The sequence below is a fragment of the Rhea pennata genome, chromosome 14 (assembly GCF_028389875.1).
Source record: "Rhea pennata isolate bPtePen1 chromosome 14, bPtePen1.pri, whole genome shotgun sequence".
In the NCBI taxonomy this organism is placed as follows: domain Eukaryota; kingdom Metazoa; phylum Chordata; class Aves; order Rheiformes; family Rheidae; genus Rhea; species Rhea pennata.
Window position 1 is genome coordinate 483,600 of NC_084676.1, and position 27,890 is coordinate 511,489.

Here is a 27,890-nt window from a genome sequence, read left to right on the forward strand (position 1 = left end):
AGTCTTGGGACAGGAAATTAAAGTGGGTGCTGGTACTGATGCAAGCTTTTTTGTAGGGTGCTGCCCTCTCAGGCAGGGACTTTGGATCTACTTCTGAGTCAGCTTGTGGGCTGCCACCCGTTCCAGTACGCTATTTTATGGCAAATAAAATAAGGGTTGTAGCATTTGTCCCAAGCTGCCACATGAGTCTTGTCAGTGCTGACTTCAGCCGTCCCCTTTTAATTTGCTGTCGCACGTCCATTAGAGCGTTGCGGAAGGGTGGGAGGGAGGATATTTTCCCAGATGACTGCTGTTGACATTTGCAGAATAGAAATTAAATCAGTGACTTACTCATTCAAAGTGCCCCAGTGCCCTGCAGTGTTTCTAAGCTTGCAGAGATCACTTCAGTGCCGTGTAGATCATCGGAGATCTCTCAAGTTACAGGGAAAAAGGAAAAATGATCAAAATCATGTATTTTTTTTAATGCTATTATTTAGACTAGGGGGCATCGGTGAAGCCAAGGTTGTGAGTATTGCTATATGGTTTGTGGATGCAAATGGGAAAGTATTGGAGAAGTATTCCCTTCTTCCCCCCCCCCCGGCAATCTTAAAGTCTTAAGGAAACATGTTTCTACACATTCTGCACATGCACATGAAGGGGTAGGGGAATAGTGTAGTGGTTATCACATCTGCTTTATGTGCTGAAGGTCCTGAGTTCAAGCCCCAGCATGAAGCAGAACCAGGAAATCTTTGGGAGGCTGGACTAGATAATCTCCAGAGGTCCCTTCCAACCTTACTGATTCTGTGATTTCTGTATTGGGAAAGCAGTTGGTGGGATTTGTGGGAAAGGATTGATGATTTGTGGGAAAGGATTGGCAATCTGTTTTCTAAGGGCACCTTGCAGCGTTCTGAAAAGCAGTCCCCCCACCCCCAACTGGATTTAGGTCTGCATCTAGTAGAAACGTAAGTAAAAACCCCTGGAAGAGTGGGCATGGACACAAGGCCAGGCAAAACCTGTGTTTTGTTTCAGCAGTCTGGCACGTGCTGGGACCAGCAAAATGTTACCGCTCTATGAAAGTGGATTGTAGGGGCATCTATTTCAAGGGAAGGGATTGAAGAAAAAAAGAATGAGTGAGCAATGATGTTAAGAACATTAATAAATATGAGAACAAAGATGATACCAGGACTAAGCATGATCTGAAAGAAACTAGAAAGAATTGAGGAAAGATTTGGGGAAATTACAAAGAGAAACAGTGCAAATTACTGTGGAAAAGAGAAGGTAGATCAGAATCGGGGTGGGGGGAAGTGGGAGAAGGAGGAGGGATTGCTAAATGCAGTTAATAGAAGCACTGAAGAGAGTGTTAATTGGCAGCCTGTTATAATTAACCACAGTTCTACTCCCATGCGTTTCAGAAATGGACATGGCAGACAGTTTTCCTTTTGGCTTTTGCATTGCTGATGCAGAGTATGCTGGCTTTCGAGCCAAGCAATAGATACCCATTTGTGTTCAAAGAGTACCTTCCAGGCCCTGAGTAAATAATATCACCACATTAATAATATCATTTGTCATGGGAGATGGTACTACAAGTTGATTTCAGACTTTTGTGTAGTCGACAGGGAATGCAGTCTGACTCTGCCCTGTCTAAAGCTGTTCGTTTTGACTGTTCAAACATGAACTCTTGTCACCTGGCACAGGCATTGACCCAGACACTAGTTAGTGCTGGAGGAAACTCATTGGTATGACCTGTGCAGGCTCTGGAGGATCCTTTTAAATCGCTCTGGGGGACGTTAGGGAAGGGGCTAATCTGCAGCTTGTGCATTTTTTGTGTCTGGGAGGATGAAGGGCGACTGTGGAGGGTTCCTAAAATTTATTTGAACTTTTTTGTCCTTTACCTCTGTGTGGGATGCCAGAGCCATGTACTGAGAACTTATTTGAATGCTGTTATCCCTTCAAAGGCTCTTCTGAGCAAATGAGACTGCTTTTGCATACCATCTAGCAGGATTGCTTTGACTGAGATGTTGTGAAGTATCTTACAAATCTCTTTGTTGGCAATTGAGAAAAAAAAATTGAAACCAGTGACTGCAATTCCAGTTAAAAACAACCACTTCCCACCCCACAGAAAAACTCTCTGGACTTAGAAAGTACAAGAATTTGGAAATTACTGAGGACACATACTAAAGCCAAACCCTAAACAGTGAGAGCTGTGATGGTTCACTTATGGTTCACCTACTTTTATCTGTAGTAAAAGCAACAGAGTCTATAGCAAGTATTGTTTTTTATTACACAAGTATATTTAATTTGTGAGCACTGAAACAGTAATGTATGGGTCTCAAATGTTGAGAGGTCCCTTCTTGACTACATACTATTCACAGATAGAGACCTTTTGACTGGTATCTGATGAGACAGATTCTCCTTTGCTAGTTATACGGAAGAACTGCTTTCAAAAAATTGTATGTGTCAAAGTATTCAATGACTGAATCATGGATGGAAATCTCTGTGCATCTGTTTTGTTCCTCCAAAATAATGAATGAAATTAGTGAGCAAGCCTTAAAGGCTAGCCCAGTGGCATAGCAATTCCCTTAGTTGTGTTGTCTGACTGCTTGCATCATGTATGCCTTGCATCACAGTGTGTCTGTGATATACAGTGTATCTTTTTCAAATGTTAATGATGATCATGGAAGACTGGTAATATTGCAAAGATGAGGAATAGAAAGAAAACCTGAAGTCTGTTATTTTAACAACAGAGAGTTTTGTTTGGGTTAGTTAATAACTATGTTGTCCTTTAATAGTTCATAACCACTATTCTCTAGCTGATTTTCTGAGCATTTTGAGTCATCAGTCATAGTTGTTTCTTCTGTCTCTGTCCAGAACATGCACACTGAGAGTAAATACTTGCAAAAGTCATTATAGTTTAACTTGGTGCGCAGTTAGATGTACAATAGTTAAATGTAAAGAATCCAACAGTTGTCTGTCTCTTCTTTTTTACTTGTAGGTTTATTCTTCAGTCTAAAGGAGTGATTCATAATCAGCTCTTAGAAAAACAGAGAATAGCAGAAGAGAAAATTAAGGAATTAGAGGTAAGTTTTTTTGGGGGGGCAAATAATGATGATGAAAATAGAACATAGAAGGTCAACCAGATACTATTTTTATCTGGTACTTTTCATTCTGAAGGTTCATAACTAGGGGAATGTAGGGGCTGTTAAAAGTAATCTGCAAGTAATTCATGTCACTTGGTTTCTTTACTATATCTGCAAGCTTGTGAGTGATACAGAGAAAGTGAATAGGGATTGATTGTTCACTCTGTGTCCTGATATGAAAACTGGAGATGAGGAGCTCAAATGAGACTAGTAAAAGCCAAGTTTAAAACTAAATGGTTCTTTGCAGCAGGTAGGTAACACAAAACTCCATCCCAGTGCTGTGGATATTGAAAATTTACACTGATTCAAGTCAACTGTACAAATTCATGGAAGAGAAATCCATTGAGAATTACCAAATATGTAGAAATTGCATCCTGCTTGGGAAGTCCCTGAGCTAAAAATGTCTGGAGGCTGGGAAAGCGTTAGGAGGAAGTACCATATATGCCTGCACTGTTCTTACACTCTACCCTCGACATCCGCTTGTGGCTGCTGTTGAAGACAGGATACTGGAGGAGATGGGACTTTGTTCTAATGTTGTGGTCAGAGCACTTCCGTGTTCTTTTGTTTATCTAGCTGGAATATTTGAGGGAGAAAAGAGTATCTAGGAAATACAAAGCACTCCCTGTGCAAGTTCCAGCTGCTCAAACAAGTTATCTAGTGAATCTTGGCTATCTTCTAGTGGTTACATGTACAGTTTACAGTTCTTTGGAGGGGCGTTCAGAACGTACTTTTTCAAGGCTGTTAGTGTTATATTTTTTTCTTAATGCCCTTAGAATAGAACTTTTACAAACCCTGTTCCTTAATTTTGGAGAATGACGGAGAAAACAAAGACTGAGTTGAGTTGAGCTGCCTACCTAATACATTAGTGTTTCGGAGAAGGTGGATGCAGATCAGGTAACTAGGGACAAAAAAGTAGTGGTGCGAAGTCCATACTCTGACAGGACTGCATAGCTGCGTTTTTGTTGTCTCCTGATTACACTAAAGCAAAAGTAGAGATGATTTTCTTAAAACTTAACTCCGACTCATAAAACTCAACTTGACTGGAGAGCTCTAAGGCAAAAGCATCACCATATGTTGCATTGCATGCAATGTTTTCTGTGTTAGGTGCTAAGAGATTTTGTGTTTCTGGCTACCAGAACCTTCTCTACACAGGGAAAGCAAGTACTCCATGGGTAGGCCATATATTTCAGGTAGCTCTAATGCAGACAAGGCTCAGGTGTTTTTATGCTCATATGAGTAAAGTGATTGTATCCTGGTTACGCTGGAGCGATCTTGGATGTTGATGGCTTTGAATAGAGTCAGCCCTATGACTGGAGCTAGAGAGCATCATAGCAACTTTTCTGGAGCTGGAAATGTTGGGAATGTGGTTGACAGCCTTTATTTACTGCTCATTAGGCTCTCAGAGTGCCAGTTTCATGAGGCTGTGGTCAGCTTTTCAGCTACTGTGACCTTCAGCTGTGAATCTCAGTTTCTTCCCATTCCTGGTGGGTAATGGATCTTACCTCCTGAACTTTCGGATTGTTGAGTTTAGCAGAACGGGTGGAGTTCCCTCCAAATTATAACCTTTGCCATTCTTGCACAAAACCTCAGAGCTGGCTGCTTCACAGTGGTGGTGGCTTTTTTGTTTTGTTTTGATTTTATTTTGTTTTTTTTTTCCTGCTTTGTATATCCCTGTTGCTTTGGGTCTATGGTTGTTGCCACTGAATTGAAGTTCCCAGCAATGTGACCATCTCAGAAGGTGTGTTGGGGGGGGGGGGGGTGGGAAGGTGGCTGCCTTTGGATTGCTTTTTCTTTTTAACCATAAATTATAGGGCTTAGATTGCCAAAAACTTTCAACAATTAGCTTTAAATTAACGTTCAAGTCTACCTTTTAATTATTCTGTTTCCAGCTGGCTGGCAGATTTGAGAGAACCATGTTCCTTAGCCTTGGCATTCCCCATGGGAAGAAGACAAGCTCTTAGACTGACAGCTCCTGGAAACTAAGACTTCAGGGGAAGTACCTGAGTCCAAGTTAGAGAGTACTTATCAAAGAAGTAGGGGGATTTTGCTGTCCTGAAAACAAGTTGTGACAGAAGCAGGAAAGAATGTGAAACTTTTGTGACCTTGTTCTTCCACTACATCATTGTTAAATATCAGGCCAAGATAGTCAGGTTAAAATGTCTCTATCAATTATTAAAGCTGGAAAGATTTTAAAGCTTGGGTTTATGTTTTACATGGTTAACTACCTTAGTTCTTACTCATTTAGCTTACTTTGCATAGTTGAACCAAGACGATCAGTGTAATGCTCTGGTCTCCATGCAGTGTGGCTGATCTGGTTGCTCTTGTAATGTGAGCTGACACAGTTATGCATTCCTGTTACAGAGCTTTTGCCAAGGCTCTGTGAAATATGTATTTTTTGATACAGACCTGAATTTGAGAAATGCCCTCACTGATAGCTTGCTCCTGTTTCCAGAGGAGCACAAGTCAGAGAGCTGGACCAATTGCTAAGCCCTCTTGTAAAGCCATCCATTTCTGTAGCAAGGAGAGAGCTGAATTCAGACTATTCCTGAAAATACGGAGTTTAATCTGCCTCAGATGTGTGAGCTGAGTTTCTTGAAGTTCACAGCAGTCTGAATGAACTTGGAAATCTGAAAACAGGCTTCGCCTCTGGTTCAAAGGCTTCTTCTCTGCCTCCTCTGCCAGTCTCCACAGCAATGAATGATTTCAGTTATTCTCACTGCCCTCTCTTGGGTTCCTTTGCTGTTAAGCTGTGCGTTGCTTTTCTTATGGCAGCAGCACAAAATGGATGCAATATTGCTATTCTGCTCTTCCCTGCTGTTTATCAAATGGCAAAGCCCTGAGCAGCAGGAGAACCAGAACAGTCTTTGTGCAGAACTGAAAGGAACACTTGGCTGGAATTTGCATTCGGTGTGCTTCGTGAGACGAACTGTGTGGCCGTGGTGCCGAAAACACCAAAGGAGTAGAGATGTGCATAAGTAAACAAGTCTGTCAGCTGCAGAAAAAACAAGGTAGCTTTCTGCTTTTTGTTAAAGGTACCGTGAATGCATATATATACTTAGCATTCTTCACAACTTGTGCATAATCCTCTGGAATCTGAGTAGACTGCCGAGGCTTGCTCGCAAAATACACCCGCTTGCTTGAAGACTGTGCCAGCAAGGATTGCAAAAATCTTCTCAGCTACTGCAGAGATTGATGGTGTAGGCTCACATGGAAAGCTTCCTGCTTAGCAGTAGCGATTGGATTTTTCCATTCCTGATAATATCAAATTCTTGTTGTGTTTCACTATACGAGGGGTGTGTGTTAAATCTATTTTGAAAGCATTCTAAAGGGATGAGCATAGGCTCTTTTTAGCTCAGCAATGTTTGTGCAGTATTAGGAGAAAAACCAAGTAATGTTTTTCTTCACTTGTTTTTAAGGAAACATGATATGTGAGGGGTGGAACAATGCTTTGTTTCAGGAAATGTTATCCGTTTCCACTGTAGGGCTAGATGGATTCTGGTTTTAATGTGCCTTTTTAAAAAAGAAAAAACTCTGTGATGTTATAAAGACATGGAAAATTGATTCTGTTAGGGGTGGAGAAAGTGATTATTGCTGTGTGTTTTCTCTGGTAATATCTGATAATCCCCCCCTCTCTCCTGCTATATTCGGCATGTTTAGTTGTCAGGCGTTGTCAGACTAAATTGCTAAAAATAACAAATAAGGTGGTGGGGGGGAGCTGTGCTGGGCAGCTCTGGCTACTGTGTGCCACTGAGTTTAGTTCCTTCATGAAAAGGGCAAAAGCAACCTGCTGCTTTCTTGTTGAACTGGATTTCTGTTTTAAATCTCTGACCACAGAGCTTTAAAGTCTGTCTCATCCTAGGCCCAACTTCTCTTTATTCTCATTGTCTTGATGGAGAAATAAATCCTTTCTTTCTCAAACTTCAGTGTGCTTCTCATTTCATGTCTTACATGGTTCTGCAATGCTATTTTCTGGTAGCAAAGTTAAAATGTTGCTGTATTTGAGTGCTTTGTGATGATTAGATGTCAGAACTAAGAACAGAGTTCTTTTCTGGTACTGCCTAGACATAAGCATGCTTGTACTGCAGCTTCTGTTTCTCTAATCTTCCTTCTCTAGGAGCTTTAAAATGGCTTTGCTGCAGCCCTGAGGCATAATGGTGTCACCCCTTTTCTTGATAAGTCTAGCAGTGAGTCTCTGATGGTTGCCACAACAGTTTTCTTATACCCTGTGGGAACAGAGATTTAAACAGTCAAGGTGTGGCTGAGGAGAAATGCCAGATCCTGAGACTTCAAGTTTCTTGTTCTCTGAGCAGGTATGGCTTTTAAGCATACCTGCTCCATGTGGCCATGCATCTCTGCTGTGCTTCCGTGGCAGTTCTCTGGACAGTCCTTTAGTTTTATGTTGAAATTGTCAACATGGAGGCCAATTCTGAGGGTAGCTTTAATGATGTGAAAACAAGTCTCTTGAGATTTGTGGTGGATTTTACAGACCACTAAACAACCATTAGAAGGTAGCAATGTTAGACTGTCGCATAGTTGGACCAATTTCTTCCCAGGATTTGTAGAAGAGAAGCTCTCATCCCATTGTTTGCATGGTACAGGCCTCTGCCCAGGAATGCGTGGTGGGCTTCTCGAAGTAAACAGGGGAGAATAAGGAATGTTCCTGTTTGCTTTGGAGTGGGGAAGCCTCAAGAATAGCTCTCTGTGCTTTAGTCTAGAGCAAGTTTTGTTTTGGATGAGTGTGCTTTTCTCTCATTCCATCACTAGCATATATGCACATCCCTAGGACATGATTTTAAACCTGTGGTGTCATGGAAGCATGCTTTTAAGGAGAATCCTAAGTGTGTGTAGAAATATTCAGTCCCTGGTTTGACTTCATGGTTTGGTGTGCCCTAAGGAAGGCTGACATGCTTTTACCACTGTTGTTCATGCAGTAGCCAAGCTGGCACTAGCAATAGTGTTGCAGGACTAGCAAGGTTTAGACACTATTTCCTTGCGACTTGGGACCTTGACTGCAATCACGATACAGGAACAAGTGCAAAATTCCCCTGCACATATGGTTTGCAAGTTTGGGGCATTGCTAGGGAGAAGACTGAGTTCCTCTTTGTTTTTTTGGTCTCTTCCAACATCTTTCCATAACAGTATCAGGTGTTGGAGGATTCAGAGCAGTCGTATCCCCTTCTCTTCTCTCTCTCGAATCACGGTCTGGAGTTAGGCCATCCTTCCCTGACTATATACAATTCAGGAGTCCAGATGTTCTCCGCAGCTGAGAGAGATAGTAAATACTTCCAGAGGGTTACTCATTGCTGGAAATATCTTCTCCCTCTGCTTGCTGCAGAGGAAGGCTGGACATCTGATGTTGGCACAGGTAGAGTATGGAAGTGAACTTCACATGTGGGATTAACATTTGGGCTTGCATGTGCCCTTTAGAAGGTTGGTGGTAATCCTGGAAAATGTAGTCCACCTTGACTGTGTTGATTTCTGTGATCCAGGCCTGAGGTTGTGCTTTCAGTGAGACCTGAAGTGAGTGAGCCAGCTCTTCAGGCTAAGACAAGTCTGCAGTCTTAGCTTGCTTTTTAATGACATAGGTGGTCCTGGTGCCTGCCTAAGCTTGTTACATCCACGAGTGCTTCCATAGAAGAGCAGAGCATGAGATGCACAGAGAGAGCCGTTAGCATGAGTCTGCCCTGCACAAAGGTGCTGGTTTTGAAGAAGGGTGTAGCTGAAGCTTATTGTTTTTCCTGTAGATCTGGCTTGCTTGTGCTGCAGGAGAAACACCTCCATTCTCCAATTTTGAACAGCAAAATACAGTGATCAATGAGGAAAACGGGTCTTAAAAATAATAAAATGAGGAAAATGGGTCTTAAAAATAATAAAATGAGGAAACAGGCTATATGAGTAGACAGGGAGGTGGACTGAGAACTGGCTGAAGAGCAGAGCTCAGAGGGTTGTGATCAGTGGTGCAAAGTTTAGTACCTGCTTGTGTACCCTAGGAGTCAATCCTCGGTCCAGTCTTGTTCAACCTACTCATCAATGACCTGGAGGAAGGGGCAGAGTGCACCCTCAGCAGGTTTGCTGAAGATACAAAACTGGGAGGAGTAGCTGATACAGCAGAGGGCTGTGCTGCCATTCAGATAGACCTTGATAAGCTGGAGAGAAAGGAGCCCCATGGAATTCAATAAAGGGAAGGGCAGAGTTCTGCACCAGGGGAGGAATAATCCCATGCACCAGTATGGGCTGGGGGCTGACCTGCTAGAGAGCAGCCCTGCAAAGAAGGACCTGGAAGTCCAGGTTGACAATGAGCTGAACCAGCAGTGTGCCTTGTGGCCAAGAAGGCCAGTGGCATCCTGGGCTGCATGAGGTTGAGGGAGATGATGCTTCCCTTCTGTTCAGCCCTGGTGAGGCCAAACCTGGAGTACTGTGTACAGTCCGAGGCTCCCCAGTAGAAGAGAGAGATGAAGCTACTGGACTGAGTGCAGTAAAGGACCACTAAGATGCTTAAGGGTCTAGAGCATCTCTCATGTGAGGAAAGGCTGAGAGAACTGTGACTGTTCACCCTGCAGAAGAGAAGGGAGGGGTCTTATGACTGTGCTTAAATATCTGAAGGGAGGGTGTAAAGAAGATGGGGCCGGACTCTTTCAGTGGTGCCCAGCAATACGACAAGAGGCAATGGGCACAAAGAGAATCAGAGGTTGCCCAGAGAAGCTGTGAGTCTGTATCCTTGGAGATAGTCAAAAGCTGCCTGGACAGGGTTCTGGGCAACATGCTTAGCGACCCTGCTTGAGCAGGGGGGTTTGAATAGATGATCTTTAAAGGTTCCTTCCAATCTCAACCATTCTGAGATTCTGTAAAAAGCTGGACAATGTAACAGACGAAGAGAAGAAGCTCTCTGACTTTGGGACCATACAAATTTGAAGTAAATACTCTAAGATTTGGGGTTTAGTTAATACTGCACTGATTCCTTTTGCCCCTTAAATTGACTCTGCTGATGGTAACATGAAGAACAGGCCTTATTCCTTGCTTTCAAGGCTGTGGATGAGTCAGACTGACTTAATTTTCTTTCTTTGTTTACAGCTTCACAGTCCATCTCATTATTTGTGAAAAGTGAAGATAGTAAGAGAATTGTTTTCTTACTGCCTCACTTCAATGTATTTTGTATTAACTACTTTTCTTTTATCCAGATCACATCACCTCGCTCTTACCCGAATAACTGAAATTTGATTCTGTGCGGTTAGAGCCTTGCAGCTTGTCAAGGGAACAACTGCTCTTTAGTAATTGCAAGAAAGAAGGTGCATCTTTTTTCATGCTGGTCTTGATTCCAATGTTAGGTTTATAAGCCTTAAACTAAAATCAAAAAAGTATGTTCCTCGTGGAAAGTTCCTTAACATAGGACATACTTCTTAAATAGTGCACTGGTCACTGATTACAAAACATTAAGTTGTAACTTCATAGGGACAGAAAGAAGAGAATCATCACGTTTAAGAGGGGTTTCAATTCCAGCTCTCTGAGAGGATCTGCCATGACTCACATCTGGGGTGTCTTATGCAAAATCTAGTATCTCATCAAATTTTTGTAAGAAGTGGTTGTAGGCGATGCTGATTTTGGTGGAATTACTTGTATTTATAACATCACTTTTGTATGAATATTCATTTACAAGGCTGGAGCTTTCATTTGGAGGATTCCTTCGTAGCAACAAGTTTTTCAACTCTCAAAGCAAATAGGGAATTAATTAGTAATTCTTTGTTAGTCCTCACTGCACCACAGACTGCAAAAGAAGCACACACCCTAGCTGAGAGAGCAAAGGCTTTGTGGAGGGAGAAATTGAAATTTGTCACAGTTCCATATTTTCACTGTCCCTACCTTTGTTTTTTTATGTAAATAATCATAGATTTTAATGGCAGGAGAATAATTAATATGGCTGTTGATTGATTACCTTTAAAGTCTTTTAGAAGCTAATTATAGAGATACTTTCAAAATAGATTTATCTGAACTTTTCTTAGGATTTTTTTTTGGTTTTGCTCTTTTTTTTTTTTTTTTTTTTTTTTTTTAAAAAAAAGAACCTAATGGAATAAGCTTTTCAAGCAAACTTTCCCAGCAAGCTAGCATTCCTTTGTAATTCAGGGAAAAGTGAAATGCATTATGCATAAAAAAAAAACCAAAAAAAAACCCAAAAAAACCCCCACTTCTTCCTCTGTGTCTAAATGGTTTTGTCCATCCAGGAGCCTACACTTAGTTATCTGGGTCTGAAAACATTGCGTGTTTCCTTTGATTAGCATTAAGCTGCTTTTATGAAGACATTGAAATAATTTTAACACAAAACTGATAGATAAGGCATTCTTTGTCATTTTAAACAAAAAGGTCTGATTCATCTGATTCATTGTCAAAGCTATCCTCTGTATTTATGGCTGTAAAGTATCCAAAGCAACCAGCATAGCTGGAAATGGGTCCCTCTCCAAATTCCTCCTCACATGAGTAATATTTAGTCACAAAAGCAGTGCCACTGTACATGCCTTATTTACCAGGCTGTGTGCAGTCACTCCTTGCTGCCCTTCATGCTTTGCAGTTCTGTGGCTCTCGGGAGGGGGATTATCGGTACCCCTCACCTCCTTCCTATCTCACCTGAGGACAACGGGAAATGCTTGTTTGGAAAGCTTGCTCCTACCTGTGGGAGACCTGACTTATCTCTGAGTCAGCTTTATAAAGCCACACCTTGTTTCTTAGGTAGAGAGCTTGTCACAGCTTCCTGCTGGGCCCTTGCAGCTGCCTTGCTCACTTTTCTAATTTGCCCTGAGATACATTCATGGTGGGGAGCTGGCTACTTCCTCTCCTTCTGTCTGTGAGGCAGCTGAAAGTTGAAGGGTGTCTGACTTTGTGGAAGGAAGCTGAAGTGGAGGAGAGTGGTTACTTAGGAGTTTACATGTTCTTGTTGCTGATTTTTAAGTATTTGGAATTTATAGTAATTTTGTTTAAAAAAATAAAAATGAATAAATAAAGGTCTCACTTGGCCTGGACTATAGGAGTTGGGTGAAAAAATGTATGACTTGACAAAATTCATAAAAAGTCATATTGCTAGAGATATTCTGATCAGCTGAACTTAGGAACTAAAGTGCAAAATGAAGGAACTTAATGCATTTTTCAAGAGGCAATTTGATGAGGGATACTTCCGCCAAAGCAAAATGTGGGGATTTACAGATTCTGGGTGAGTTTCTCCTCCAGAAGTTCTCTGTGTTTGACTTGACTCTGCTGTCATTGAGTCTGTGATTACTAAGTGCAGTATCTTGCCTGAAGCAATATGCCTCTGAAAACTTTACTGTAATGGGTAGTTTTGCCAAGAAGGAGTCTCCCATGAGCAATCTCTGGAGTCAATAATATATTTCTGCTGCCACCTACTGAAACATTACCAGTCAACTTTCTTTTGTAGTAGCTAACATCAAGCTTGGGTGCAGAAGTTCACTGACACAATCTGTCATTCCCAATCACAGAAAGCAACTGTCTCCACTTCTATTTAAAATGCTGTTGTGTGGCTGAAATGACAGTTATGTGCAGTGTGCTCCCAGCTGGGCTGGAGCTTTGATACTAAAAGGTTGCTCTGCAGGTGTGTTTTCCTGCCCTTCTTTTCTCCAAGGATTCCCTCCCCTGGTATCGTGTTTGGAAACTAGCGCATGATTTACCAAACTAGCTTTTTCCGAGCACTTTCCTCAGCATTGCAGTGATATCAGAAGCCCTACTGCCCCGATGCATGATGAAGGTAGATTTGCGCCAGCAATTCTTTAGGTAGCTGCTTCTTATGGTCCTGAGTTGACCACTACATTTTGATGCTAGGCACCTTTTCTAACTGGGACAGCCTATGCTTTTCTCTGCTCTAATCCAGATGCTTTTGAAATGACTGAGGCTTCCCATAGCCTTCTGGAAAGAACAGCTAAGGGAAAACCCAGGGATCTGAATCATCACTTCTTCTCTTAGGTAAATGGCATCATTGTGCTTCTGTCAGCAGCTGTCATCAAAAACCAGCTGGCCTCCCTTGCTATTGCTGCTCATTCTTGAGAAAACTGGGCAACTTCCTGAGAGCAATAACCCTGTGGAAAGTCTTGTTGAAGTGTATCTAAATGTGTCCTAGTTGCTGTAATATGTAATCCCCGCATGTCCGTGTGCCACACACTGTCACACTGGGTGAGGTCCAGTGCTTTGTGGACCCATTAGAGTGTAGCATTGAGTAAGGACTCACCGAGCCCCATCACCAGAGCCTACTGTATCTGTACTGTTTCTCCCAAAGCAGAAGAAGCTCAGTGCTGTGCAATGGGTCCACCTGGTTGTCATTTATGTGTTCAAGTGAAATGACTTTAAACAAAGGCATGCTGTCTACAGTGACCTGAGATTGACCAAAATATGTGCGAGAGCACAGCTTAGTTTGCTGGGCTCCAGCATAGGATATGTAGGCAATTCCAGTCATCCTAACAGCAGCGGTGGCCCTCAAGGGTAAGGGTAACCCATACTGCTCCTGTTTTACCTCCAGCATGCAGACAGCAAAATTTTCTTCCCTCTTGGGGGGAGAAGATCCTTCTCCAGACAAGTATGTGCATCCAGGTCTATCTCAGGATCTGCTTATCACTTTCCCGAAGAGCATACACACAGAGCCCTTGAGGAATGCCAAAAATGGCCTGGGTTAACTTTGGGAGAAACAGAAACTCTTAGCTAGGAGGTTTATTGAGATGGTGTCACAAGATGAGTTATATCAGGATTTCTATTTGAGGTACTGTGTCATGCCTGAAGATTTTACAGCGTTCCTCAACGAAAGCCTCGAAGGCACGAGAGTAGCATACCAGCATCTGGAGGTTGGTAACCAAGTGTGCTGCAAACCCTGGGGAGCATGCGCTCAGGAAGGGAAACTGCCAGCTTGTTTCATTCTCATAAATTGATTTTTAGAGAAAACCAATCAAAAACAGCCTGAAATGAGAAGTCATGTTCCACTACTAGATCCTTAAATTTCCATGCAAACATTTTTGTTTGGATTCAAGCAGTTAATATTTTGTAGGCCAGGCTTTGCAATGTTGAATTATAACGTGAGACTGAGTGGTTTAAATGGTCGTTTCATCTCTGAAGTTACTAGAGAAGCAAATTTTAAAGACCAAAAGGAGTAAAAGTTGGACAAATTGCTATTTGAAGGAGGAAATTCACCTGCAAGTTCTAGGCATCATGTGGCATGAATGACTTTTGGCTGCTATTTCTTGGCTTCTTGCTGAGAGCAGAAGTTCTGTATATGCTTTTGGAGGTGAGGATACATGTCTTGAAATACCATACTAAATTACCAACTCTAGACAAGCCTCAGCAGACGTGTGCGTCTGGCCAAAAACTGTCAGAGTCTCTCTGAAGGCAAAGAAGCTTATATGACATTGCTGTAGGAAATATGTTGCTTTGGTCATCTCAAGCTAGTCTGTGAGGAGCTGATTAATAGATTTTTCTTGCTGTGGAATGTGTGGATGCTGGCTCTTTAATCTGCCAGGAATGTAAGGTCTGGATGTGTCATCACACTTCTCGCCTCGGAAAGCATTAGTTCAGCTATAGTCTTATTAGCAAAGTGATGCAATAGAAATAGAGGTAGGAAGGTATCGGGCAGAATGCGACTTCCTGGAGCAACAAAAGGTCACAGGCCCTGTCTGTTAACCACAACTCGTTTTCTTCTCTAGGGTGTGAACTGTGGTTGTATCTGCATTAAATCTAGTATTTCCACAGTTGCTGTTGAAAGCAAATAGTGTGGGGCTGATTGGGGAGCAAGCTGGCAGCAGGGAGTGAAGTCCAAGGGAGAGGCACAGTGCAGAATAGTGGCAGAGACAGGTGTTTAGGGAATCCTTTTTGCCATAACCAAAGCCACTAGGTCACAGGCTCTCCTCTCCAGTGCACTTCAGTAAGAGGCAGGAGCAGTGAGTTAAGATTTGTGGATGCTGCCTTATGTCACTTCAGACTGAGGGCAGAGACAAGTTGCTGTTTTGAAGATCCTGTGCTGGGCCTTCGTACACAAGAGAGGCACAGAGGAAAGAGACTGAGCACTGGCCTGGGCAGCAGTTGCCAGGAGTCGTTACCTGGAGGCTGCCTGGTGCTGAGTGAGAACCAAACACCTAAGCTTTTGGCTTTTCAGCCTACTGACTGAAATCCCCCCTTGTTGGGATTGCAGTGGGCACAATAGGAAGCAGCCATGCTGCCTTCTTTGCAGAGAGTCCCTGTGGGGGGGGGGAGGGGCTGCTGCGTTTGTAGGCCTGTAGGTTGGGTGTGTCCTCTCTGCAGAGCCCTGTTCTCTTGATCTCCAGTGGTCCTTTCCAACCTCAACCATTGTGTGAGTCTGTAGGTTCTTCTGCAGGGCACTGAGCAGCACAACCTCCATTTCTTGTGTGAAGAGCACTCAGGAGATTGACATGAGCTGTCCCTATAATAGGGATGCCTGAGAAGCTGATCCTATTTTTGGCTGCAACTCTGATCACATGGGAGATTGCAGTTTTACTCTACATAGCTCTATTGAAATCCCATACAGGTTAGCACATGCTGTCCCCCCCCCCCCCGCCCTTACCTCCCTCATATGGTTTAGGATGGCTGCAGGAAAGCTTGGAACTGGGAAAGGTTCCCAAGGACCTAGCAGGGCAAGCAAAGGAAGAGCAGGCAGGGCATGGTGACGCTATTTGCAGTCAAAGAACAGGGTGACTCCTGAGCCACCGCGAGGTGCTAGAACGTTCAGCCCCTGAGCAATTTCATAAATTGGCTGTATTGACTCTGCTGCCCAAAGAAGAGTTCCTCTTTGGCCATGTCTTCCCTTCTGTGTCGGTGCTAGGCAGCTGTTAACCTGCAAACCTGGCTCCAGGAAGCAGATTTAGGTGAAAGCTAACATTTTTTTTTCTGGGCTATTTTTCAGACATATTAGCAGTTTTGTGATTTGGTTTGCTCTCACCTGCTGCAGCCTTGCTCAGGCTGGAGAATATGATCATTACCAGCAGCAGAGTCAACTTAAAGGAAGGTGGCAGTACTCTTTCTCTGCAGGGAAATAGCTGAGTAGGAGGAGGATCGAGAGGCTGCCACTGCAAAGAAGGGCCAGGTTAGATAAGAACCAGTGGATAGCAGCCCTGATAGTGCCGAGTGCAGGTGCAAGAGTTCATCCTATGCTGGAGTAGGTCAAGACAGGTAGCATGTATTAAGCATGCTCCCTGCCCAGAAGTTTGTAGCTGCAGATTCCATGACCTTCCCACATGCATTCAGCTGCCTTCAAGCCAGCCTCCTGCTTGTGTTCCTCGCTTCTGCAGTGAAGGGGCTCCTCATGTGCTGATGGCAGCTGCAACCTCAGGTCATTCCTCCTTATGTGGGAGTTCCTGTAAATGTCAATCATGGGCAGTGCTACAGAAACAAAGCAGTGGTTCTGAAACCTCTGAAAACAGTGTTGAGGCGAAGGCAGGCTGGTGAGTATGGGAACCCCTGGTGGCTTTCAGTGCTGGGTGATTCACTTATGTGGTGAGCTGGGGGTGCTCACTCAGCACTGCCCTGTCTGAGTGCTTCAGCCTGGCAGAGGGGCATTCAGAAGCTACACTTGCTAAATAAGCTTCTCTAACACTCAAGAAGCGTATTTTCCCTAGCGGTAAATAAACCTCTAGCAAGCAGACTGTGGTGAGCACGAACCAGAAGGAGGAACTATCCGTTTACTGAAGCCAGAGCCATCAGCTGACAAGGCAACCTCTTCCTGCTGTGACCCCTTTATTTCCTTCTTTACTCCTCAGCCCTGCCTCTTGTGCAGCTGCTGGGTCTATGTAGGACTGCCCAGCCTTCTTGGAGGATGTGGCCCTCTTGCTTGTGGGCAGTGAGCATGGGCTTTTCCAAGAGCTGAGTGATACGTGTCACCTTCATCCCACTGGCCTTCCAAAACTGGCTGAATGACAGAGCTCAGAGGGTCAGCATCAGTGGTGCGGGGTCTAGTTGGAGGCCTGTGGCTAGTGGAGACCCCAGGGCTCAGTACTGGGTCCCATCCTGTTCAACATTTTCATCAATGACCTGGATGAGAGGACAGAGTGCGTCCTCAGCAAGTTTGCTGATGATACCAACCTGGGAGGAGTGGCTGATACACCTGAGGGCTGTGCTGCCATTCAGAAAGACCTGGGCAGGCTGAAGAGTTGGGCAGAGAAGAACCTCCTGAGGTTCAACAAGGGCGAGTGCAGAGTCCTGCACCTAGGGAGCGATAACCCTAGGCCCCAGTACAAGCTGGGGGCTGACCTGCTGGAGAGCAGCTCTGCAGAGAAGGACTGCAGTCTTCTCTGGGAGTGCTGGTGGATGACAAGTTGACCATGAGCCAGCAATGTGCCCTTGTGGCCAGGAAGGCCAATGGTGTCCTTGGGCGCATTTGGAAGAGTGTTGCCAGCAGGTCAAGGGAGGTGATCCTGCCCCTCTACTCAGCCCTGGGGAGGCTGAGCCCTGGGGAGGCCTCATCTTGAGTAGTGCATCCAGTTCTGGGCTCACCAGTATCAGAGAGACATGGAGCTACTGGAGAGAGTCCAGCGTAGGGCTTCGAAATGATCAGAGGGCTGGAGCATCTGCCCTATGAGGAATGGCTGCGAGAGCTGGGCCTCTTTAGCCTGGAGAAGGGAAGACTGAGGGGGGATCTTATCAATGTGTATAAGTACCTGAAGGGAGGGTGTCAAGAGGATGGTGGCAAACTCCTTTCGGTTGTCCCATGTGACAGGACAAGAGGCAATGGGCATAAACTGAACCACAGGAAGTTCTACCTGAACGTGAGGGGGAATTTCTTCACTGTGAGAGACAGAGCCTTGGAACAGGTTGCCAGAGGGGTTCCCAAGAAGTCTCCTTCTCTGGGGATATTCAAGGCCCGCCTGGATGCAACCCTGTCTAACATGCTGTAGGTGACCCTGCTTGAGCGGGGTGGTTGGACTAGATGATCTCCAGAGCTCCCTTCCAACCTTACTGATTCTGTGAAAAACAACTCTCATTTCTCAGTCCCATCCTGAGACTCCATGACTCATGCAATGGTATCTCAGTCTTTCTGTTTTGGGTAATCACCTTGTCTTGCCCGAAGGCCCTCCGGAGCTGGAGGATGGATGGGTGGTTTTTCCTGCACCGAAAGGTAGTTTCTGGCAGTGCTGATGCATGGAGCAGGTCAGAGCTCAGAATCAGCAGTTTGCAGCAGTTGTATAGCTTCTCTGCAGATCTTTGAAGCTGGTGGCTTCCTGTGCGTGTACTCTGCTGGGCCAGAGTGCTGCCTGGCTAGCATTGGGGTTAAGGTGCTGGAGAAGTAATATCCTCAGAGAGGAGGGAGCAGCAGCCTTCAACTTCCTTATGGACCAGAACTGGCAAATTCTGGCACTGCACTGGGAATTTGCTGCTACATGCAACAAAGAATGAATACTTGGAGCCATAAACACCTCCTCGTAGAAAAATATATCTAGCTAATCTAGTAAAGAGCTAACACCTAGTAAACACAGTGTGGCCCAGTATGTAAGGCAAGGAGAGCTAGAATTAACAGGGCCACAAATCAAGTGCAAATAAAACTTTGCAAGTTCAGGGAAGCTTGGAGATGGGTTTTTGGGGAGGCTGCAGACGATGTTTGTCATACAGCTAACAGTTACGACTAGCCCAGAAGATCTGGCTTGACTGGAACAGCCTCCAGTATGACTTAAGAGCAGTGCTGTCAGACCCCTTGCTTGGCTGTTGCAGAGCTGGTGTGACTGGGCAGAGTGTGTATGTCAGCCCAGCTTGCTCACAATGCTGCTCCCCAGGAAGGAGGACCAGGGAGTTACACTGAGTTCCTGTCTAGACCCCAGCAATTGTGGCAAGGAGGGGGTTACACACAAGTTCCTGCTGTTTCTCCCATGATTACCTAAGCAGAAACCAGGCTGCAGCTCCTCAGGAAGCAACACCTTATTTCGCCCGCTTACTGTTTGGAAAATGTAGCAACAGGCTGCACTGCGCTCCCCCGTGACTTGAGCCATTAGTCAGAGGGGAGCTAGCTGCTGTGGGGCTGTGTGCTGCTGGCCTGGAGTGCAGCTTAGAAAATTTGCCCTCCCAAGCCAAGGGTCCTGTGTTTCCTTCTCCCCACCCTGCCCCACAGTAGGACACTCCCTGTGCAAGTGCGCTGGGTGCTGGGGCGCACCGGCAGTATGCTGCCTCTCCTCTCTGCAGTCCTCTTTTTCCCCAGCTCTGCCTTGTTTCCCTGTCTGTCTATGGTGCATGTTTCCAGCCTGTCGGACTTGGCTATTCAGTACTCCCTCTTTGCTGGATCCTGAACTGCTCCTCAGATCTTTGAGTTGATGGATGCCACCATCTCTGAAGGACTGAACGTGGCTGGAGGCCACTTTTGGGAGAAAGGAACAAAAGCACCTGGACCAGCCCAGGTCCTCTATCCCACATCCATGTGTGTCAGAAGCTACTGTCCATTTGCCATGAGCTGCATAGCTCCAGCACCGTTGTTCCCGTTTCCTTGCAGAAATCGAGAAGGCAAAGCACATTGCAGTGAGAGCAGGCAGAGTGGCCCCAAGTGCCTTCCCCACAACATTCAGCCACATTTTTTGCAGACTTTCATGCTGCCAGTGCTCAGAGTCTTCTTCCCCAGGGAAGCTGGGAGCCAAAGGCTCTCTAGCTTTATTTGCTAACAGCAGGCATTTGAAATGCTGCTCTATCCCAGTGACAGTGTCTGTGTGTGTTCGCAGCCCAGTGGGTCAGACATCACCCAGTGCCACGGTGGGGACTGCACAGCTCTTGCTATGGTTACGGCCGGAGCCAGCAGAGCGCTGCCTGTTTGAAATGTCTCTGTTGCTGTGTGGACACGAGGGGACATGGAGAGGAAAGAAAGGCAAAACCAGAGGGGGTTTCATGGGCTAATATACTGAAAAGTGAGTAAGCCAGCCAAGGGGGGCTGCTCTGGGAGCCTCATCTGAGCTCAGAGCCATGCAGCTTGTCCATGACCTGCTTCCCCTCACCACCTTCAGATGTGGTTACAAAACTGTTTAAAAAAAAAAAAAAAAAAAAAAAAAAAGCCTTCTGTATGAGAGCAGAGCAATGGTTGCAGAGGTCCCAGAAGTGCATCAAGGCAGCCTATGCTTTCCCCTTGTGGTTTCCCCTTTTACCTGGCCTCGGCTTTGGTGAGGTTTAGAGGCCATTCACTTTTCCTGGGCTCCTCTGCCTGTGTTTGGGGAGGTGATTCAGTGTAACCCATGGCAGGAAGCGCTAGGCTGAGGTCAAGATGCTTTCAGTTTAAGGATAGCCTTAAAGTAAGGATAATGTTTGTTGGTTCAGAGCTCAGCTAAGAGAATGAGCTGTCACTGAACTTCTGAGGCCAGCATGGAAGAGCATCAGCTTGGACTGTGGCTGGGCAGCTACACTGCTGTGCTGCGAACCCCGTGGTGCTGAGTGGTCTTTGCCAAGCCAGGGAGCCTGCTGCGCTGGGTGCTACGAGGATGACATGCCAGCGTGGCCCACGTGCAGCCAGGCACAACTGCCTGAAGCCCTCTTCGGGCCTCCCAAAGGCTCTGCCTGACATGCTGCATTCTCAGTGGGTGGGCCAGGAGGTGTCTTTGATTCCACGGCGCAAAGCTGGGCTCTGGGGAAACCTCCCTGAGGTTTCCTTGCGGCCTGTAAGGAAACGTGTTTGGAGTGGTACTTTCCCCGCTGCCATCAAAGGAGGGCCACAGGCAGCCTGACTGCACGCAAATAGGCATGCTTTCTGCAGGTCTGGCGGCTGCGGGAGCACTCAGCTGTTGAGCCCATTTGCAAACCCAGAGAAGATAGTCAGAAAGAGCCAAGTGCAGCTTTTTCCAGTCACCTAGGAGTACCCAGACGAGCAGGGGAAAAAAAAAAAAAAAAGACACGCTGCCTGCTGAATTCTTATCTGGAGATGCACAGCTTCGGTCTGCTGCCCTGCCAAGCAGAGACTAATTAAAGATAATTAAACAAACACATGTATTTTGTGACAGTGGCAGGGAATTTTTTGAAGATGCAGCTAATGAAAAGGAGGGTCAAGTTTTTGAAAACTGGCTGGGGCAGGTGTGTGTGGGGGGGAAACATTTTTACCTGAGCGTGAAAGAATGTTACTGTCAGCTATGTGCCTCAGCATGACATGGTACTGATGTTTTGTATCAAGGCTTCAAACATATCCAGATTCATTACTCCAGTTAACGTGTCCAAGTTTTTGCTGCTCTTTGTTGTTGTGCTGGCAAATGTGAGAAGAAAGTTTCAGTGAGAGCAAAATTCAAGGTCTGTGTAAACATTACCCAGTTCTCCTCCAAGAAAAAGAAAGGAAAAAAAAGGCTAAATATTAACGCTTCCAGGATACTGCTGGTAATGAATAACCACTCTCCTTGCGCAGGAGGCGTATAGGGTCCCGTGCACCCTCCTCAGGCTGATTAGAGGTCATCCCTGGAAATTTCATACTCCAGCACCATTAGGCATGTGCTGTCAGCAGGATGGGCATTAACTCTCCGCCGTTTTTTTTTTTTTTTCTTTTTTTTTTTTTTCCCCATTGGCCTTGCAGCAGAAGAAGTCGTACCTGGAGCGGAGTGTCAAGGAAGCAGAAGATAACATCCGGGAAATGCTGATGGCCCGAAGGGCGCAATAGCTGGGTGGCTCTCTTGGAGCCCCGGGCCATTCAGAGTGACTTTGGGTAGCTCTGCCCATGGTCACGGCTGCCTGGCTGCGTGACGACCTCTCTCTCATCTTGCCTGTTTTAATAAACTCTACTGCAAAGCCTGCATTAGTTCATTCTTCTGCTTCTCCAAGGAGTTTGACAGCAAGTCAGTCAAGGGCCAGTTTGGACCTTTTTCCATTGGATTCAGTTGAGCGCAGCTGCCCATCTCAAGCCCAGGTCCCCCAAGGGGCTCAGCACCTGGCCCTGGTATGGTGGAAGGAGTCCTCAATGGCTGATTGGCAGTTGCTCAAGGTAGGACACCTCAGGTGGTTTGGAAGCATGGTTGCACACGGTTCCCTGCTGGAACAGCAGAGACTGAGTTGCTGAAGGCAACAAAGCCCAACCAGAGCCAGCAGGCGAATCAGAGTTGCGCAGTGCTGGGAAGGCCGCTGGAGGCAGGATCTGGGGTGAGTGCCAGGCCTACTCACCTTTAGATCAGCTGTAACCCTCCTGCTCCCCAAAGACCCTGTGTCCTGCTCAGGTCTGGGTGCAGGGAAACATGTGCCACGTTGTGTGGGCGGGGGGGGAAGCAGAGGCTGGCAGAGCAGGGCCAGGCTGTGTCACCTTTAGCTCTTAAGTCTGCTACAGGTTGTCATTTATTCTGGCTCACAAGGTGACAGGCTGGTGCCCTGAGTCCCTCAGGGGAAGCATGGGCCTGGCACAGCCCCAACCTGGCAGCATGCGCACAGAGGGCTAATGCCACCCTGTGCTCACAGTGCACCTTCACCATGGCCCTCTCTGCCAGCCCAACCTCCTTCTCCTGCCCCATTGCCTTTTTTTTTTAATTTTAAAGCAAAATAAAGTTAAAAACATAAGCAACCTCCCCCCACCAGCATCTTGCTGAAGGCCATCCAGCAGCACTATGCAATGGGCTTCACTGCTGGAGCTGCCCAAAAGTGTTTGAGCTTGTCCCCCTTGGGAAAGAACAGGGCAGAGGCTGCCTTGCAGGACACTGATCCCTTTCCCCAGTGCTGCAGGAAGGTTGCTTTTTGGCTGGGTCATGCACTCACCAGTGCTTGCCCCTGTACCTGGTGCCCTGGCCCTGCAGCTCCACTCGCCTGTGGCCCAGGATAGGGCTGCACATTAGGTGCCTGGTACATACTAGGCACTGGCAGAGCCAGTTGTGGCCCTCTGCAGGGCATCTGCCTGGCAGAGGTGCCTGCAGTGGGGCACCTGCTCTCCAGCACTGAGCCCATTTTGGTACCACGTAGCTGCCTCCCCCAAGGCACAGAAGGGGGGTGGCTGGAGCCCCGGGCAGCTCTTCCCAGCTGCACACGAGCAGATCAGGGTAGTGGCATGTCCTGCACACCCCTGCAGATGGGCACCACAGTGCCGAGAACTGGGTGCTCCTGGGGAAAGGAGGGCGCTCTGCTGTAGCCACAGGAGCTCAGCACCCAGGTTCAGAGCTTCTTTGTTGGTGCTTGCAACAGGCACATAAGCAGGAGCAGGAGACTTCTATGACAGAGCACAACAAAGTCAAGTCTTAGCCCCTTCCCCCGTAGGGCCAAACAGCCCCAGCCCAGCTCTTGCTCTGATGTGAGGCAGAGCAAAGCCTAGGTTGAAGGAGAGCCTGTGGGCTCTCTCCTCTCCATGCCCAGTAAGGCCCTCTGGGCAGCAGCCAAGGCCAGGCCAGACTTGCTTAGTCTTGCTGCCCAGCACACTAGGGAAAGGGCACAGAGGGAGAGAGAGGGTGACAGCATCCCAGCTGGCAGAGGCATTAACACTGAGCAGCTCAACACCTCTGCTCTTACTTGCCCATTAGAGCAGGGAGGACCTGCTGAGCCCTAAAGGCTGCAGAGTTGCTGAGGAAGATACCACCACATACTGGAGCTCCACAGCCCTTCCCAGAGCAGGACTTGCCACAGGTAGCAATTAAGCCCTCACTGACCACTCTTACATACCCAGTTCCCACACTGGCCCCTCCAGGCCTGATGCTGGGTCCAGGTTCACATTGGCTGAAGAGCAGAGGAACCTTGGGGTCATTCTGAAGACAACCCCACTTTAGCTTTCCCCTCACATCTGGCTCTTACTGCCAGTTATCAGGGAGGCTGGACACAATACCAACAGTTTACTGTCCAAGGGCCTGGGAGCACAGCACCCTTTCAAACACTGCTGGTAAAAGGTACACAAATTTTAAAAGCTTTGCCTCATTAGATGGTCTTCAGCCACTACAAAGCAAAGGCAACTTGTTGCAGTCTAGGGGAAGTTTTTCTCCTGAGCAAAGCAGGAAGAGAATTGCACAGCTAGGTGGGAAACAGTCTTCCTCAAGGACATGCATGCAGCTGAACTGCAGCAGCCTTCCCTCATTTGCTACAGAGAAAAGCTTTTTACCCCTCCTCTGGCCCAGCATGCCATGAAGAAGCTTGCCTTTCCAAGACCTGCTAGAACCCCCCCACCCTGCCCTTAGGGCCCAGAAGACAACCTGAATGTCCCAAGCTATAGAATAGCCCTGAGCAAAAGGGCTGGGGAAAAAAAAATCTCACTGCAGGAAAGGGGGGCTTCTGCTGTCCAAAATAAATAAATAAATAAATAAATAATAAAAAAATCCATCCTGCCCCCAAGAGCTGGTTTCACCAGGCAGTTACTGCTTATGCAGGTGATTACTGCAGGGAGGTCCACAGATGCTGGTAGCAGCAGTGCCAGACACCCCCAGGAAGGAGGACAAATTCCTGCAGCAGAACTGCTTAAAGCCAACTCCATCATTGCTGCACTGACACATGTCGGAAGCTGAGGAGACAGCAACAGGGAAAGCACACCCTCTGTTGGACGGATTTATTGAAACAATCAGGACCTAGCAAAGAAAATCAACTGTTGGCTTTAATTATTGCCTATATCTTCATTTCTAGGGCTAGGAAAATTTCAGCTGATAAATACACATTTTATCGGAATGCCTTTGGCCAAAATATACCATAGCATATTCCTCAAAGTTACAACAAAAGTCTTAGAAATGTTAAAAAGGGATTTTCCTTTACTAAAATAAAGGAGTGCACCCCCCACCACCACCCTGGCGCTAGGGCTGACAGACAGGAACTCTTGGCTGTGCAAAGCAGAGCATTGATTACAGTAACAGAAAGAAGTCAGGACAGAAGTCAGGAGACTGCATAGCACTCGGTGAGAGGTACGAGAGGTGGCTTCAGCAGTCAAGTCAGCATGTCCCAGAGGCAGCAGCAGCAGAGCGCAGTCCAACACGCTGTCAGGCAGGCGCTCTCACCCGTGTTGTCCCTCCGCCGCTCCTCCACAACATACACTGGGGAGACAGAGGAGACCTCAGTCAGTCCAAGAGCAAAGAACTGTGCCCTGCAGCTCGCAGCTGCCAAACCTATCCACAGTTCCCAGCCTGCCACCAACCTCCTTTCAGGTGGAGGCCAAGCACCAGCCTGCCTGCTTTGCCTCAGAGTCTGCCATGGCCTGGAGCCTTTCAGGCCACAGGAGAGCAGGCTCACCGGACGACCCAAGCACTCATCTTCACCCCAGCATGTGGCTGGGGTGGCCCATGCTTGGGGAGGGGGAGGGGAAGAGGGGGAGGGAAGCGGAGGGGAAAGCATGCATCCCCCATCCACTATGGTAGGAATTCAATCTCTGAAAGGAGGCCTCAAGCTGATGTGTGGATGAGTCTGCACAAGAAAGGCCTTGCCAAGCCCCTGTGATGAATCTCAGAGCACCTCCAGTCATGCTTTTCATCACCACTACAGCACCCGCATACAACCCATTGCCCTCTTTCCACCACTGCAGCACCACCCCAACAGAAATAGCCATTGAATAAAGTTATTTTTACAGCCAGACCCAGGCTGCTGAGACTCTGTAATGTTATGATCTTGACATAAGAAACTGGTACAGATCAGCTCAGACCAGATTTCTGTTGCAACAGATAATTATTGAGCAAGATGACTGGTTCAGCCTGGAACACATCTGCTTTGTGCAAGCTGCTCTCCTGGGAGTGCGTGAAGGAGTGCTTGCTTGTCTGCATCCAGCAGCAGCCTGAGCTGGTGCTTCAGACCATCCCTGCCTGCCCATCTGCCTCTCCCTACCCTCCAGCCAGGCCTTCTACAGCAACAGGAGTTTTCCAGAACAGTGTCCACAGGGGCACCATTTGCCACATGCCCTGCTGCTGACCGAAATCAGTGCCACTTCACACCGAGTGCCCATCTGGCTAGCACTGGCAAGCCTGGCGTGCACCACAGCAGTGCAGCTGGCCTTTCCCAGGACAGGAGCTACTCAGTTCAGCTGCAGTGCTGGCAGAAGGTCCTGCACTCATAGAGGCTGCTCAGGACACCTAGATTGGCATTGCTGAAGGAGCACATGGGAGGATGCAAAGTCTCAATGGCAGGAGGTGGTCAGAAGAAGGCACATAGTAGATTCAAACTACTCTACAGTGAACTGTAGCTACATTCACACGAACATCAGTGGTGGTGAGGTACAGAGAGATTCCTTGAAAGAGCCAAAGGTAGCAACAGAACAGCATCCCTCCAGCCTTGAGGGGATGAGAGGAAGGGAAAAGCTCACCTTGCACTTTGCACAGGGTAGCTATTGGGCAGGAGGCCATTTTGTCAGCCCCAGCCAGCACTTAGGGGCAGGAAAAGCCCACCTTTCCCAGCCAGCAAGTCCTGTAGAAACAGCAGAACAGGAAGGAATGCCAGCTGACCAGCTTACTCACTATCATTGCAAGGAGAGAGGGAGGAATGAAGCTGTGGCAGTGTTGGGACACATCTCCTTCAGAGCCTCCCTCTCTAGCAGCCGACTTCCGGGTGAAGTAGTTCCACTGTGTTTCTCCACAACTAATTGCCTGGCAGACTAGGGAACATTAAAACATTAATTTTGGAGCCCTCTAGATGTGGGCTAGAGGACTGATTTGGAAAGCAAGAGCGAAGATTCCTTGCACACAAGCTGTGCCACAGGGTCTCTTTCATGCACAAGGGAAAGCTGCAGAAAGCTCTGAAGTTTTAGCAGAGTGAAGATGACAAGTCTGCCCTGACTGCAGGGACAAGAGCCCAGACAAGCATCCAGGGCAGAGTTTTCCAGGAGATGCCAGTTTCCATAGCTATGAGTGCATCTGGGATTTGTCAGCTTGCTGTCTGCTTAAGCTGGTAATGCTAAGTCAACCTGCTTTAGCAAACTCCGATACTGCTCTGGCTCTGCTCAAGCACTAACTGCCCCCTCCCCTAGGAAGCCAGTGATCAGTCCTTGTTCCACCTGTGTCCATCTCGCACCCTAATATCCAGTACCACACATCTTTGACAAGCTTTGTCTGGCACACTGACCACCTTGAACTAGGCAGTCTTCTTCCAACACTACCTGCTCAGCACACAAACTACAGCCAGTTCTTAGCAGGTGAGCAGAAGGCAATCCTTGGATGCCTCACCAGCTGAGGAGACAATGCTTGGATCACTCTTCCAAGATGCTCATGGTAACACCTCATGGATAGAAACTGTTTAAGCTCTGCCCCAGCAGGCAACCAGAGGAACCTAACAGACTTAGGATTTACCATACATTATCAGCTGACTGAAAGCACAGCAGAGTGCTGGCCCAACAGTAAGTATGGCTCCGAGCCAACCCCTTACAGCCAGGTAGGGTTGAACTGTTTAGATTTTGCTTGCAAATCTAAAAGCCCCAGGCTTGGATATAGCTCTGCTAGCAGTGTCCCATACATGGGTCCTCTGTGCTGCCTGCTACATTTCTGCCTATTGTAGCAGGCACTAGAAGCCCATTCAGGGCAGACTAGCAGTTCACATTTGGTTCCTCCTCTCTGGGCTTGGGCTAACATACCTGAAACTGCAGCACAATTTGAAGGCAGGCACATGAGCCTGCCTTAGAGCTTTCTTGGATCTGTTTGTTATGGTCTTCATGGGAAACATGCCCTTACACAAGAGCCTGGCAGGCAAATAGTGCTATAAACCAAGTGGCTTAACAGTGTTGACAACAAGGTCTGCACAGGAGAATGTTGATGGCATGAGCCTGATCCACCACCCACTGATTTGTTTTGTGCTCAGAAGAGTTTCTCCTCCTTCACTGCTTCAGTTCTCTGAAGAATTGAAGCTCCTGGGCGGAAGAGGAGTTGCTCATGCTTACACTGTACTAAATCCTGTTACGACACTTCATAGTTGCTGCAGAGTTAAACA

General features: G+C 46.8%; 2 protein-coding genes across 3 annotated transcripts in view; one reads left to right on the forward strand and one right to left on the reverse strand.

Moving 5' to 3' along the window:
* Positions 1–21,836, forward strand: part of PFDN1 (prefoldin subunit 1) — a 36,051-nt gene extending 14,215 nt beyond the window's left edge. The window contains exons 3-4 of the mRNA XM_062587377.1: positions 2,972–3,056; positions 21,622–21,836. Coding sequence (XP_062443361.1) covers positions 2,972–3,056; positions 21,622–21,705 — 169 coding nt within the window. The 3' untranslated portion in view covers positions 21,706–21,836. The remainder of the gene's footprint in view (positions 1–2,971; positions 3,057–21,621) is intronic.
* Positions 21,837–24,531: 2,695 nt separating this feature from the next.
* CYSTM1 (cysteine rich transmembrane module containing 1) overlaps positions 24,532–27,890 on the reverse strand; it is a 33,238-nt gene continuing 29,879 nt past the window's right edge. For both annotated transcript variants that reach the window (XM_062587457.1, XM_062587456.1), the window contains exon 3: positions 24,532–25,021. In XM_062587457.1, the coding sequence (XP_062443441.1) occupies positions 24,915–25,021 (107 nt within the window). In that variant the 3' untranslated portion in view covers positions 24,532–24,914. The remainder of the gene's footprint in view (positions 25,022–27,890) is intronic.